General features: G+C 41.8%; 2 protein-coding genes across 2 annotated transcripts in view; one reads left to right on the top strand and one right to left on the bottom strand. All coding sequences in view use genetic code 11, as the record gives it.

Annotated features, from left to right (window-relative positions):
• Positions 1 to 2,563: 2,563 nt before the first annotated feature.
• On the bottom strand, positions 2,564 to 6,281 carry EGR_06901 (RNA and export factor-binding protein 2; the record flags this gene model as incomplete). The annotated part of the gene is made up of 5 exons (XM_024496150.1): positions 2,564 to 2,706; positions 2,937 to 3,098; positions 5,763 to 5,946; positions 5,986 to 6,111; positions 6,150 to 6,281. 5 exons carry the CDS (start codon positions 6,279 to 6,281, stop codon positions 2,564 to 2,566), a joined length of 747 nt encoding a protein of 248 aa, XP_024349462.1.
• Positions 6,282 to 7,885: 1,604 nt separating this feature from the next.
• The window catches only part of EGR_06900 (TATA-binding protein-associated factor), a gene marked incomplete at both ends in the record, with an annotated part of 46,165 nt that continues 41,170 nt past the window's right edge, over positions 7,886 to 12,880 (top strand). Inside the window, 2 exons of the mRNA XM_024496149.1 lie at positions 7,886 to 7,896; positions 8,612 to 8,794. Of these exons, the coding sequence (XP_024349461.1) occupies positions 7,886 to 7,896; positions 8,612 to 8,794 (194 nt within the window). The remainder of the gene's footprint in view (positions 7,897 to 8,611; positions 8,795 to 12,880) is intronic.

Below are 12,880 nucleotides of genomic sequence, written 5' to 3'. Positions count from 1 at the left end.
ACTGTGAAGGTATCCGAGACAAAGAAGCTCGCACTTGTTTTTATGTCCTGTTTCAGTGTCATGAAATGATGGACAGGCTTTTATGAGCTTAATTAAGGTCTTATTAAACACACAAAAATGGCCAAACCAACTGAATTTTGTGACGGTTTTACCGGAAAAATTTTCCATGCTTTCTGTTGCAATGCACTGCACCAATCTCAACAACGCATAGTTGATCGAGTAGTTACCGAATTTTGACTTCTTGTTTCCTACCAACTTTTGAAACAAACATCTCCTTTACTGCCCTTGACAACTGAATTTTACCTTTTCCTTACCATTCGTTTTTCTTGCTAAGTGCATTTTATCCGACAAAAGCGGATGCATTTGAGTGGTGAAATTCACAAATTTTTATGTGTGTGGTGTTTGTGAATTTCATGTGAATTAGTTGGCAATGGCACCACCACAACATGTGAGACGAATCGAAGTGCTGTGTGCATTTTAGCATCCGAGTGTGCCAAAACATCCGAGAAAGGTGCCTCCTTTGCAAAGCGCCGCCCTTCATAACTTGTGAAGTGGGAGGGACTGAGAGATGGGAAGGTACCTTTAACCTTCGATAGGATTAATAGGGTGTTTATCTGATTAGAGTAACTGCCATAGCCGAAAGTTTAAGGCGGATTTGAGCGTTGTCCTCGTATTGGTAGGACAGCCATTTAAAGTTGCCTGTCATCATCCAACTTGGCCTTGAACAAACGGTCGCCTTGGAAGCGTGGCAGCACTACGGTAGGATTTACTGCCTTGGCCCAGTTAACAGACATGGCTAGCAAAACACCACAAAAAAGTATTTTTAGAATTGTCTATTTGTCTCTCGATCAGCGCCAATGTTTATGTTGCTAGGCATAACAAAATCAGACGAGATTTCTCGAATATTGTACACTTTAATCCTGATACCCACAAGTATTTATAATAATAATATTAGTAATAATAACAATAATAGTAATGATAATTTTCCTCTTGTGGGTCAATGCACGGAACAGCGAGACAACTTTTTGCTCACGTATGCATGCGCGCAGAGGTGGATGGATGAATGGACAGATGCGGGATGGATGGCCACGGAATGGATAGATGCATGTGCTTTGAAGAGATACTGCCAAATGGAGGTGGAAGCACAAAATGTAACCCATCAGCCTGATATTTTCTGATCAGTGCTTGGCTGCCTTGGCTGGACCGATTCCCAAGTGTTGTAGTTCATTGTGTCCCCCACTCATTGACCTCGCGGTTTAGTTATGCACTAAAAGTTCACCGGCACAGCAACCTCTGTCCATCGGGCAGTGACATTAACTGCATTCCCCTTCGCCATAAATCATTTGGAGTCGCCTTTAAGCTCAGCCGCAAGCGCATGCCACCCCATCGCAATTGAGCTGCTAGGAAGACTTTTCAATCAACCTCTCGATGTGTGTTTAAAAGCACTTCAAAACTCACTGCAGCTACAAGTGGAATTTGTTCTTTTCCTACATTTCATCTCTGCATCCGTATATGTCACTGCTATTTATGGCAGCTCAGATCTAATGGCATGCGTAGAAGCAAATCTGAAGCCTCCTTTCTTTTGCCCTTAAATACCAACATGACAAGGCTGCTTTGTGCTCGCAAAATGGGAAAGATTGTAAGGTGGGAAAAAAAGATAAAAAACTTTTGGTAAATTTAGAAAATGGATATAATTGATGGGGAGAATGCTACTTCCTTGAACTTCCCCATTAATTGAAGGGAGGAGGGAAATAGAACTGGCTAGCGTTAAATTCCAAAGAGCGGAACATGTCGCGTGAAGAAGAGGAAGCAGCAGCGATTTAAATGAGCCTGCAAGAATTCACAGAAGGCAGCTGCACTCATCCAAACTCTCTGCAATGATGAACAGGTCAAATATTCCCACTTGATTATGCTGCGTAGCCGGTTGCCGGTTTCCTGACCCTACTGTGAATTTGTGATATCAACATAGGAGGCAGTGGAAATTTTACTTTGGTTTGACGGTACTTTGGTAGTACGTAATTCAATAGCCAACATCTCAACACACTTCGACAACCTACCGAAACCGGTGTTCACAAAATCTACGTCAACTCCTCTGCCTCTGGTCAGAAGGAAGATCCCCCGTAGAACGGCTACTGACAAACCACAAGTAGGACGCCATGAAATCGACGAAAGAGGTTAGCAAGAGCCGAACCACTAACACCCCACGAAGGTTGTGGAAGCGAGCACGGCACCACGATCCTACAATGCCGACCCAAAAACGGGAACACAGGTCCACCTCCCCTCGCATAGCATCGTACACTGAGCCAGTGACATCAGGGAGAATAGGTCTGTCAAAGTTCCACTGCGAGGCACGCCTTCCGGGTTAGTAACAGAGGGAGCAGAATCAGGGCCACCACAACTCTGAACCCCTACCCTAACATTAAACTTAACATATTCAATGAAAAACAGCTTCACCTACCAGAATATTCAAATTCTTATCCAAGTAATTCGATATCCAGTTGGGACTCCACAGCATAACACCACATACACGAATAAAACTTTATTTATACAAAACAAATGCACACTACCGATAAAAAAGTTTACAGCATGGCACACAAAAGTGGAGAGCAAGACGATGCTTGGAAAATTCAATCACACCAATTAAAAGCCTTTCGTTAGGACGAGAGCTGATGCAGACGATACACTCGGCTTTCTTGCTCATGCCTTCTACAAGAGACAAAGATGCTTAAAAATGCGCAAAGGGCGAAATTTACAATCACAGCGCAGTAAATTGAGTTAGACACAAGTGCAAAGCTAGCTAAGCGCCACTTGTGTTACCTCACTGATTACTTTGTATTGATATCGTGGTCGCCTGTGTTAGCAGGGTGGCAGAAAAATGCATAATTAAAGATGGAGTAAAAGGAATGAGAATAAGCAATGAAGCACATCACGCTAACCTACCTGAGCAGTGTAGGCTGCTAGTTCTGCGTCCAGCTGGTCCTTCGTTACCGGAGGCCGAGTATTGCGGTTGCCCCGACGTCCACCTCTGCCACCGCGACCGCGCTGCTGACGTCCACGGGATACGTCACCAAGACGATTACGGGCTTGTGCTTGCCCATCTGATTGTGTAGAATCGAAAGAAAGGTTTTGAACTTTGAAACTTTTGAAACTTTGGCTCTCAAACTGTATGGCAATCACATTTCTACTCATCAATCAAGCTGGCAATATTATCACGACTTTAGGAGTAAAGTTACGTCCGTAATAGAAACACTGATGAGCTGTGACGAAACTATGGGAAGAGCGAAAGCCCACACATAAATTACTCACTGGTCAGGTAGGATTAACTCTAAATAACTCACAATAGGACAAATCGATTAGTAAAAATGTTTGTGAAGGCTGCTTCTGTTCTAAAGATTAGCATTTCCGTAAAAGTACAATGACACTTTAAGGCATTATTGGTTTCAGTTCCGTTGTGTAAGAAAATCGATGGTGCCTATGGTACGGATGAGTTTCATCCCCAACACAATTCTTGAAATTGCCCACCGGGGTTTCTTTTTATCCTCCGGTAAAGTTTAAACAACACCGCTAAATCGAGGAAGTAACCGTGACCTCTTCAGTCACTAAACAAAGATCAATGACAGAAAATTGACCTCGTAATTCTTGTACTAAATTTCCTGATGCATTCACTGCTAAGGGTGGCGAAGAAAAGCTATTGAAAGACGAGATCCACTGGTTATACAAGTGGATAAGATCCAAATAATTACCGAGGAACATCGAGCACGAGTCATAAAAGCAGTGCATTTGGAAATCTTGGAGCGCGAGCCTTACCTTCGCCAAAATTGTGAAACGGCCTCAATAGGGAGGCAGGAGCACCACTCAACTAACCAGAGAATACCGAACCAGTTTTTTATGTGCTCAAAAAAGCGTAGTGCCCCTGTAAGCACTTTAAACCGGTTTTTTAAGACCCATATTGCCAACGAACAAAAAATTGCAAGTTTTAGCGAGAAGTGTTTTAATCAGAGAACCCTAATGCTCAAGGAGCGCAGCCATCAAATTGCTAATACATTTCTGATTTTAACTGAAATAACGACTAAACTTCGAGAGCAGCCATCAGCTCCCATCTGTTCAGATCTAAGTCTACGATAATAGCACGCGCAGAATAGTAGCTTCAAAACTAACATTCATCAACAATTTAGAATAGAGGGGAAAGTACGATCATGGGGCAAGATGAAGTACCTTTGACTACGACTTCCCCAAAATCAACCTAGCCGATTGAGCTCCTGCGGCAATGGAAACAGAAAATAGCCACCCAATAAAAATCCATAAGGCAAGTGCGCATTAAATCTCCCGGGAGTGATTGATAATGCAAAGCTACTTTGGTGCGCACCACTCCAAAACCAGCAATTGGAAAGTATGACAAACTACACGTTAAAGGGCTATTTTTGAATATTATGAGAGAAGTCAAAAATTTGTCGTACCAATGTCACTCATAAAAAGCCGCGAACCGCTTACAGTACAGTATAAAAATGAACACTATTGCTATTAATTTCAGCAGCACCAAAAGTGAATTGAACCAAATTATAAGGTAATTCTTGGGAAAGGGATTTTCTATTGAAACATCAGTTAGATAAATGGTGCAACTGAAAACAGTCACAAAAGATTGCAACATATTGCCATCAACCATAAGGAGCGTGTAGGCTGCCAAGGCATTAAAGTTAATATGAATACACAAAAGAAGCCTTTGCTTCGTTCATGACAATCAAGCCTTAGGGATACAAACTTAATGAATGCTTCCAATCGAAAGAACGAGTAGAATCCTCAAATGCATCCAAAGTACAGTGTGATTTGCATACAAAAAGTGGATTAGACAAATCAGTATGGAGATGAATGCAGACCACGCAAAGGTACGAACAAGCATGAAGTCATTAAAGGCTTAATGCGCCTGAACAAACACGTGATTAAACTAAAGCTGATGAGGTACAGCAATTGAAATGCTGCATGATTACGCACTGATTTATGGCGCAGGCAAATATCGACAGTGAAGCATTTCGAAAATCGCCAGAACTTCGACCTCAAGCAAAGCCCGAACAGACGGAACGAAGAAGGGCTATCTCAAAGAATTAAAGTCAAATGGTCAAAGTTGGAAATCGATGGAAAAAAACCACCTCCATACCTAAAATAAACAATGAGTGGTATGCCTACCAATGTACAAAGTATGAAACCGCTCATTTCACCTGAAAACACAGATGCATATAATTTGAAGTAATTGAAAAGGCATAATCTGTAACGATTCAAGGATTTACAGAGGATGCTAGCCGTGAACTAGTCATTTTAAATAAAACATGGCCAAACAACGAACGATGTGATGGTGCAGGCGAGATGACCTCCAACCCACAACTAAGTCGACTAGGCGGAAATCCGATACCTAAGTAACCCACAAAAGTCTATCAATGAGCAAAGACAATAACAAGACGACGAATCTACATTCTTATAAACAGAGCGTAGAGAGTAAAATTGGGGTTGCCAATAATGGGATAGGGTAATAAAACTGACTAAAGGCACGCTCGATCAGAATGAACTCAAAAAGTAGACTGTCTAACGCATAAATTATGTAAAAAGTGGATTATGCAATCAAACCTCTGAAGAGGGGAACCGCATCCATTGAAGGCCCTGAGTTTCTTACGAGGCAGCTCGCAAGATGATGGCAAAGCCGTGCAAACGAGCTCCATCCACAGAGTAAGCAAAATCAACGCGTCGCGTTTCATTTCCTCACGCGGACTAACCTGCAGCTCCAACAAACTGGATATTCATAGGACGACCATCCAGGGGTAAACCATTGTAGCGTTCAATCGCTTTTGCCGCATCAGCACGACTTGCGTAAATAACTTCAGCAGTGCCAAGGGATCGACCACTGCGATCGTAGTGAACGGCTGCACGACGGAGAACGCCAAATTCTTGAAAAAGTTCCTATTAAAACGTGGGCTAGAATGAACATTAGATGCGTACCTGAATGTCGTCATCGTTTACGCCGTAGTCGAGGTTGGAGATGAGAATTTTAGCATTACCCTTAGTTGCCCCGCCTCCATTACCAAGGAAAAGATCATGCTGCCACTTATCGGGAAGACTTCGTCTCTAGGATTCCACATCATACATGTAAAATGGCAGCTTACAGGGAAATCATTGAGTCTTCGCTTTTGAACACGACCACCACTGGTCCTCCGGAGCTCATTTTGAGATTTTGAGCCTCGACCACGCCTTGAGGCCCGATTCTTAGAGATTATTTCATCAAGACTGAGATCCATGTCACGAGAAGCAGTCAGAAAACAATGGCGCCCGTTTTCTCGGCAACGTTTAAGAAAGATGCAACCATCAAATGAGATAGGTGGTACGAACAAACAAAAGCAAAATAAAGGAAAGATAGTTGGCTTCAAAAATCTTCGCAAACAAAGTCATTTTGTTACAAAGGAGGAGCATGCTCAATTATTGCCACAGCTACATTGATTACAGAGGCACGACTTATGAGCATGCAAGAATGATAAGGTAAACATGATGTAGCTCAGAGCTTTTAACTTAAAAGCACCAGTTTTAGTTTAAAAATCGCCATATAATTTTGCGAAAAAAGGTATTAGGCAAACGGGCGGCGTCATTAAAACGGATAATAGGTTATTTCAGAAAACCACCCAATCACCTATTCCAATAAAAAAGTATTAGTAGCAAAGATTTTCACACAAAAGAGCAGAATTACGTTGAACCTAAAACCGAAACGGAGAGATATGTCCGAAATTTCCGTCGCCTTCTTGAAGACACATAGGCATCGCTGTAGTCTGCTTCATGGTACAACCAAATGCGTTTTTAAAAATAGATAATGTAATACGATAGTGGTTTATTCCTCGGCAATGGTAAAGCACCACTTTTGTACTTTGAATCAGGCCCCTTGAACCTCGCTGGGAGGGCTGGCCTTTTGGGCCATGCCGATAGCCCAGACACCTTCTCTGTGCTGAATATATATTTTGCCCAAGTATTTTGTCTTCTTTCACCTTTAGGGAGTCCCAGGACGCTATAATAAATAAATTAGTTCTTAGCTTTTCTAAAGTTGCAAGTGTCTTTTTTAAAGGTAGAGTGCACGGTCCGGTGTTCTCGTAGCACTAAAGCGATGGAAGTGTTTCAACATGCAAGCTAGTCCTGATTGTCTTGATTAATAAATTCATTTCTGATAAAGAAAGAGTGCTTGCAATGTTTTAAAAAAATTAGAATTATTGCTTCTAACTAACGGTATCCTTTTAAGAAACATGTTTTGTAATATGTGGATATGTATTTACGATAAAAATGAAGTAACATAAGTAGCGGTGACTTCTTTTAAGCAAAAACATTAAACAGGGCTTCAATTTTTTTTCTCCGCAATCAATCAAATGATAATTTTTTGGTTTTTTTTTCTATTTTCCGTCTCAGCCATAATCTATGCAGTGCAGCTAATGTGCCTAAACCATTCTATTTTTTACAATGAATTTTTTTTGCATAAAAAAAGCTTGGACTCAGTTTATCGCCGCAAATGTCATCAACTTTTATTGTCGTAGTCCATGCCTACGCTGTGCAGTGCCTTATTTCCTGTAAGATGATGTTTGAACATTTTTCTTGCACTAAAAACAATTGGGCGGCATTGTAGTTTTTGCACTTACAAACATTTTTATCTTGCATTTATTCGTTTCAAATTGTAGGTCGTAAGCGTAGCCATGCTGTGATGAACCAGAATCAGACCAATGAGAGACCTGGAGAACCCTTTTTAACCCGTTGTAATTAGAAATGGCTCTCAGTATAAATATGTTCGGAGTTTGGTTGCGTATGCTGTCTTCGCACAAGTGTTTCGTTGGGGATCTGGGGAAGCCGGTGACTTTTCTGGCTAGATTAGATGGCGAGCCGGTAAATTACAACTTAAACACCTCAATATGTTGAATTACTTTTGTTCGTGTTTACTTCGTAGATTCGATGCGATATTTTGTTGCAGCCCGGCGGTTAAGCGATGGGTCTACTAGATTAAATGCATAGGGTTTGTGGACAAGGTGGTTAACTAAATGTTTGTGTTCCGCAGCCTTCTAGTATTTGGTAATAGAATGCTCGTCGGTCCCTAAGATTATGGTTTAAATGCGGTTCCGGTATACTCTTACGCCCGATCAAAAGAGAAGGTCTAAGCGGATCTTCTTAAACCAGGTGGGTTGTTTATCGTTTCTTGTTAGTGGAACGCTGGGCGAGTTGCCTTAGCGTATTGAGTGTACTAGGTTTGATTTCTTACGGAACTGCCTCTTCCTCGTTGGTAGTGGTCAGAGCATTTTGGGGTCTTGACACCGGTTTCCCTTTTTTTCGCTGGGATGGCGTAGTCCTTGAAGGGCGTGACTCTGTGCCTTGTGACGTTTTCGGTTTTCATTTGTTAATGTATCCGTATTCAATCTTCTAGTCATGTTGTTCTTTTATAGGTCTATTGAATCTCGTTTTTTCTTAATTACCTTCTGATAGATCTTATTCACTCTACTAAATCATTCGTTACGTTTGTCTTCCCACCATTCCTATCCATTGGCAACTTTGTTACCATTTTTCTAGATTGTGATTTGTTAGGAGCTTGTTCTCGATTCCGTTTTAGTTTGGACCGCCTTTTTGTTCTCCTCGAGAGCTGTCCAAACGAGACGCTGCGTGCCACTGCCGCTCGCCAACTGGGTGAACTCGCACAAAAGGCGCCCGAGGATGTGGATGCTATTCTGGCACGGGTGTGTATGTTCGCCCTTTCCTATAACCAGAAATCTGCTTATCTGTCTGTGATTTGGAGGTCTGTTTTGATGTAGTCATGTTATATTGGTCCAGCCACACACTTCTAAGTCGGGTAATAGCTATTGATGGACAGGCAAATAGTTGGTTTACCTGTGGAAATCTGACACTTGCAAGAGAATCTGGAATAGTCTTCGTAGAATAAGTCCTTTGGACGTAAATTGATGGAAGATTGATCGCCTTTTCTACTGTCAATCTCATTTCTGGCTGACTTTGTAATGCGTTGACAACTATGCTCAGTCTCGACATTTATTAAAGCTATAACCAATTCAAATATCATCCTCGGTTAGTTTGGTTGTCGATTTGAAACTGCCTAACACACTCTTCTGTGGTCTTTTTTCTCTAAGGTATGCTTCTGTGGCCTCAAAATATCTGCAGAAGTCGAGGTGATTGTGGTTACATTCGCAGATCCTTGTAATGGAGAAGTTGGTCGCTTTGCGTCTAGCGATGTTTGTAGCGCGATTGTGTTGGCTGTCTTTACCATTATTTATGCGTTTTTAATTGGGCCGCTAGTGAACTGTGCGAAATTCCTTATTTCACGATTCTCAGTGCTTTTCGTTGAATACTTCATTAATCAAAAATAAACTATAACTGCGGGCATCCCTAATACCCATTTTATAATATTTTGTTCCAAGCTCGGTAATTGTAAAAGTCCTTACCTCTTATTTTTCTCTGCCGAGTGAACTTGTGATGTGCTTGCTAGTGTGGTCACCTGCTACCAACTATGTTTGATCTAGCCAAAAGCTGTGTGATTCAGTCCTCTTTACCTTTTGCCTTACTTATCTGATGTAGCGGGAGATGACGTCCATTGGCGCTTGCGCCAGCCACTTTTCAGTCCGGTGACAACCTCGAATTTGCTTATGCCAATGGGATTTGGGTATGCGGTTCTGAGGTTTCAGTTTGGAACTGTCCGTGGGACTGATTGAGAAAAACACACCATTTAACTTTACTCCTGCAATCCTGGAATGTCTTTGAAACTCAACGCAATTCGGGTTAGGATTACTTTTGCTATGGGGGTTTTGCAGTTGCTCGACGCTAAAAAACCTTTATTCTTCCCTTTTTGGTCGTCCCGTGCTTAATTGTGCAAAAATGTCATCTCAAAATTATTGGCCGTTTCAACGGGGAACTTTGTTGCTCCAGAGATGTTCGGAGCTAGGTTGCAACAGTCGATCTAACCATCAATTGTTTGGTTTAAGTTTGATTACGAAACTAGTTATGAAAAGGTCCCCAATTTAGTTATCATAGGTCATTTTCGTCGTATACTGTCTTTGCCCAATATTAACATTTGTTGTCTAAGATGCCATATATCAGCTTTTGTATTAGACCGCGGACTGGATGATGGCAAACTTCCTTGGATGCCATTTTCTTGATTCTACTAAGTCATTTCATTACGGAACACATTGGCATCCCGTCGGCTTTTGGCACAATGATCCAGTGATCCTTGAAAATTCGGTGGTGGTAATGACGAGAAGTAATTGTTGATCTCTCTTCTCTCATCTCCGCACGCACTTGCGATAAAATCGCAAATCCTTATTACTTCACGATGGCGGTGGTACAAAGCACTTCTGCGTGGAGCACTGTCCAATGTTATGCTGGTGAAGGGCGATAGTTTATTTTGCAAGCATAGACTGGACTTAGAAAGACATCGGAGATGAGATTGAAGAATGCGTTACTACTAGATTATTTAGCTGTTGTATCTGCGGGATAGGTGTGCAAGTGAAGGTTGCAGGAATCACATGGTGTGGTCAATGAAGCGGAGCATATTTCAGCAATGTGGCGACTTCAGCCGCGTTTGTGACGTTGTTTCAGTGTTTGACAGAGATGGATTGATGTTGACGTCGGGGACAGGGAGCCGTATTGGAGGCGTTTGGGGGTGCGCATTGCACAAGGTGGATGATTTGGACGTTTCCACATTAGTGTGTCACTTATTTGAAAGATGATTGTAGCGCCACTGTCACCTTGATGTCGCTTGGTGCCAGTTAGAGATGAAAGTGGTCTGTGTAGCGCAGTGTAGTGTAGTGCGATGTGGTGTTCATAATTATGGGAGTGGTGGACAATGAAATGACGTTGACGTTGGGAGCGTAGCGTTGACTAGTCAGGAAGGGCAATTTAGCGTGTTTTAGATAGGTTTGAGTTGATGTGTTCTGGTGTGGGCAGGAGTTAGGACTAAACAGTGCGACTGAACGATGAGTGAGAAGAGGGCGTGAAGATAGAAATTGCCTAACGGAGCGTAATTGTCCTGTCAGTTGTCAGGAGATATGAAAGTCTCAATGGGTTGAACACTTAATGAGTTGCGTAAACGTGGTGAATCTTTTTTTGTTGATGCAAATTGTGGTCGAGTTATACATGTTATCATTTGTCAGTGGTGGTGATGATTGTCTTTCTGGAAGTGGGTTTGGACGTCGTGGAAGGGTGAAAGAGGCAAGGTGAAGTGATGCAAGGTAAGGAATAGATGGATTTGTATCGCGAGATGAACTAGGGTGGTTGTGGATTATCTTTAAAGGTCGAAGTTATTTCGGTCTCTCTTGTTGTATGGTGGTGATGGGTTTCTAATTACGGTTCTATTTTGTCTTCGCTGTGTACTTGAGGTCTTGGTATAACACCATCTAAATTTAATCGATGTCATAATGCTCGTATGCTGCATCTTTTGCGTTTTTCAGTTAAATAAGAGGGTGGTGGATATTCTAAACTTTAATTATTTCCTTTTTTCCTCCTATAATCGTTTCTGAAGTATTTTGGTTTTCGAAGTGAATGTCACCGAACCATGCTAATGACTGGATTAGTTGGCCATAGTTAAACTCTTTGGTCTAATCACATTCTGCCCTTGTTGTTCCATTTGCCAAACCCATTTAGTTGTCTCTACTCCCGTCTTGGCGATTAAATAAACCAATGATCATGTGGTGGAAAAGGTGCTTGAGACTATTTGTAATCATGAATATTCCATTCTTATGAGTTGCGTGTTGAAAATCACTTAATTTCCTATTTCTTAATTGGTTCTATCCAGTGATTCTATTGGCGGCTTCAGGATATTTCCGAGCCTCTTTACTGAGTACCTCCATGCTTTCCCAGCATCGTAAAGTTAGTGGAATATTTAGAACGAGGTGGTACTAATTGTCATTGACTTATTTTATGTTTTAGTCCCTTTATAGAGTGCGGTAGCCTGAACGCTGTGGTTTTGTAGATGCAGTGTCAGAAAAATAGAGATCATTTATTTCACCTGGGTTGTTTGCTAAAGGAGGTGTGTTTGTGTCCTGGTTGTATCAGGTGACCAAAAAGGTTAGTATTGTCCTTGTGGTATCTCATTTTGAGGGCGTATTTGTCAGGTGAGGAGATCTGCAAGGTGCCTGTGACTGTTTATGTGCACATATTACAAGGCCCATGTGATATACGTCAGTCTATCATTGATACGGTGCTCTCCTACTCTTCCTCCTATTTTGGGTCCTTTCACACAACATGCCGGCTGGATTTGGTGTGAGATTCTACTCCGCTTGCTTTGCAAACTTAAATTCAGTTTCGAAGGTGCAACAGATTCTTCTCGTGGCACTTTTTATCTGGTTTTTGGAGGAGGTGCGGGGGCAGAATGTGTTTTCAACACACTAGATCCGATACTTTAGTGATGAATCACGAAAATATCAATGAACCATATTCAGCAGGATCTGGTGTTTTTGGTAATGAGGGTCTACGTATTGTAGGTAATGCTTAAGGTAACGTTATCGATGCCACTGTTGGTTTACAAATAAATTAACCGGAATGGTGATGACAGGTGCTAGGCAAGAGCGCCTCGCATGGCATGTCCAAGATGATGGTAGTAAACCTGATAAATCACTGCTTCGTTCTTCACTTCCTTTGCTTACTTCATGGAAATGCTGCATGTATTTTGGTTGTTTGCTAACCGATTAACTGACTCTTGACCCGTGATAGCCTTTGTACTTTGAGGCAGTGCTCGTGGAGCGAAAGAACAAAGATAATATTGGCTATTCTCAAACGATGCACTCACTGCTCTACTGCCGAATGCTCCCCATTGACTTCCGAGACATGAATTACTTCATTTCCATAAGACTATGTTTCGTGTATGTGTGTGCGTGAG

Source organism: Echinococcus granulosus (genome assembly GCF_000524195.1).
Source record: "Echinococcus granulosus chromosome Unknown EG_S00065, whole genome shotgun sequence".
Taxonomy (NCBI): Eukaryota; Metazoa; Platyhelminthes; class Cestoda; order Cyclophyllidea; family Taeniidae; genus Echinococcus; species Echinococcus granulosus.
Note: the sequence above shows the minus strand (reverse complement) of the source record. Positions and strands in the feature narration are given on the sequence as shown.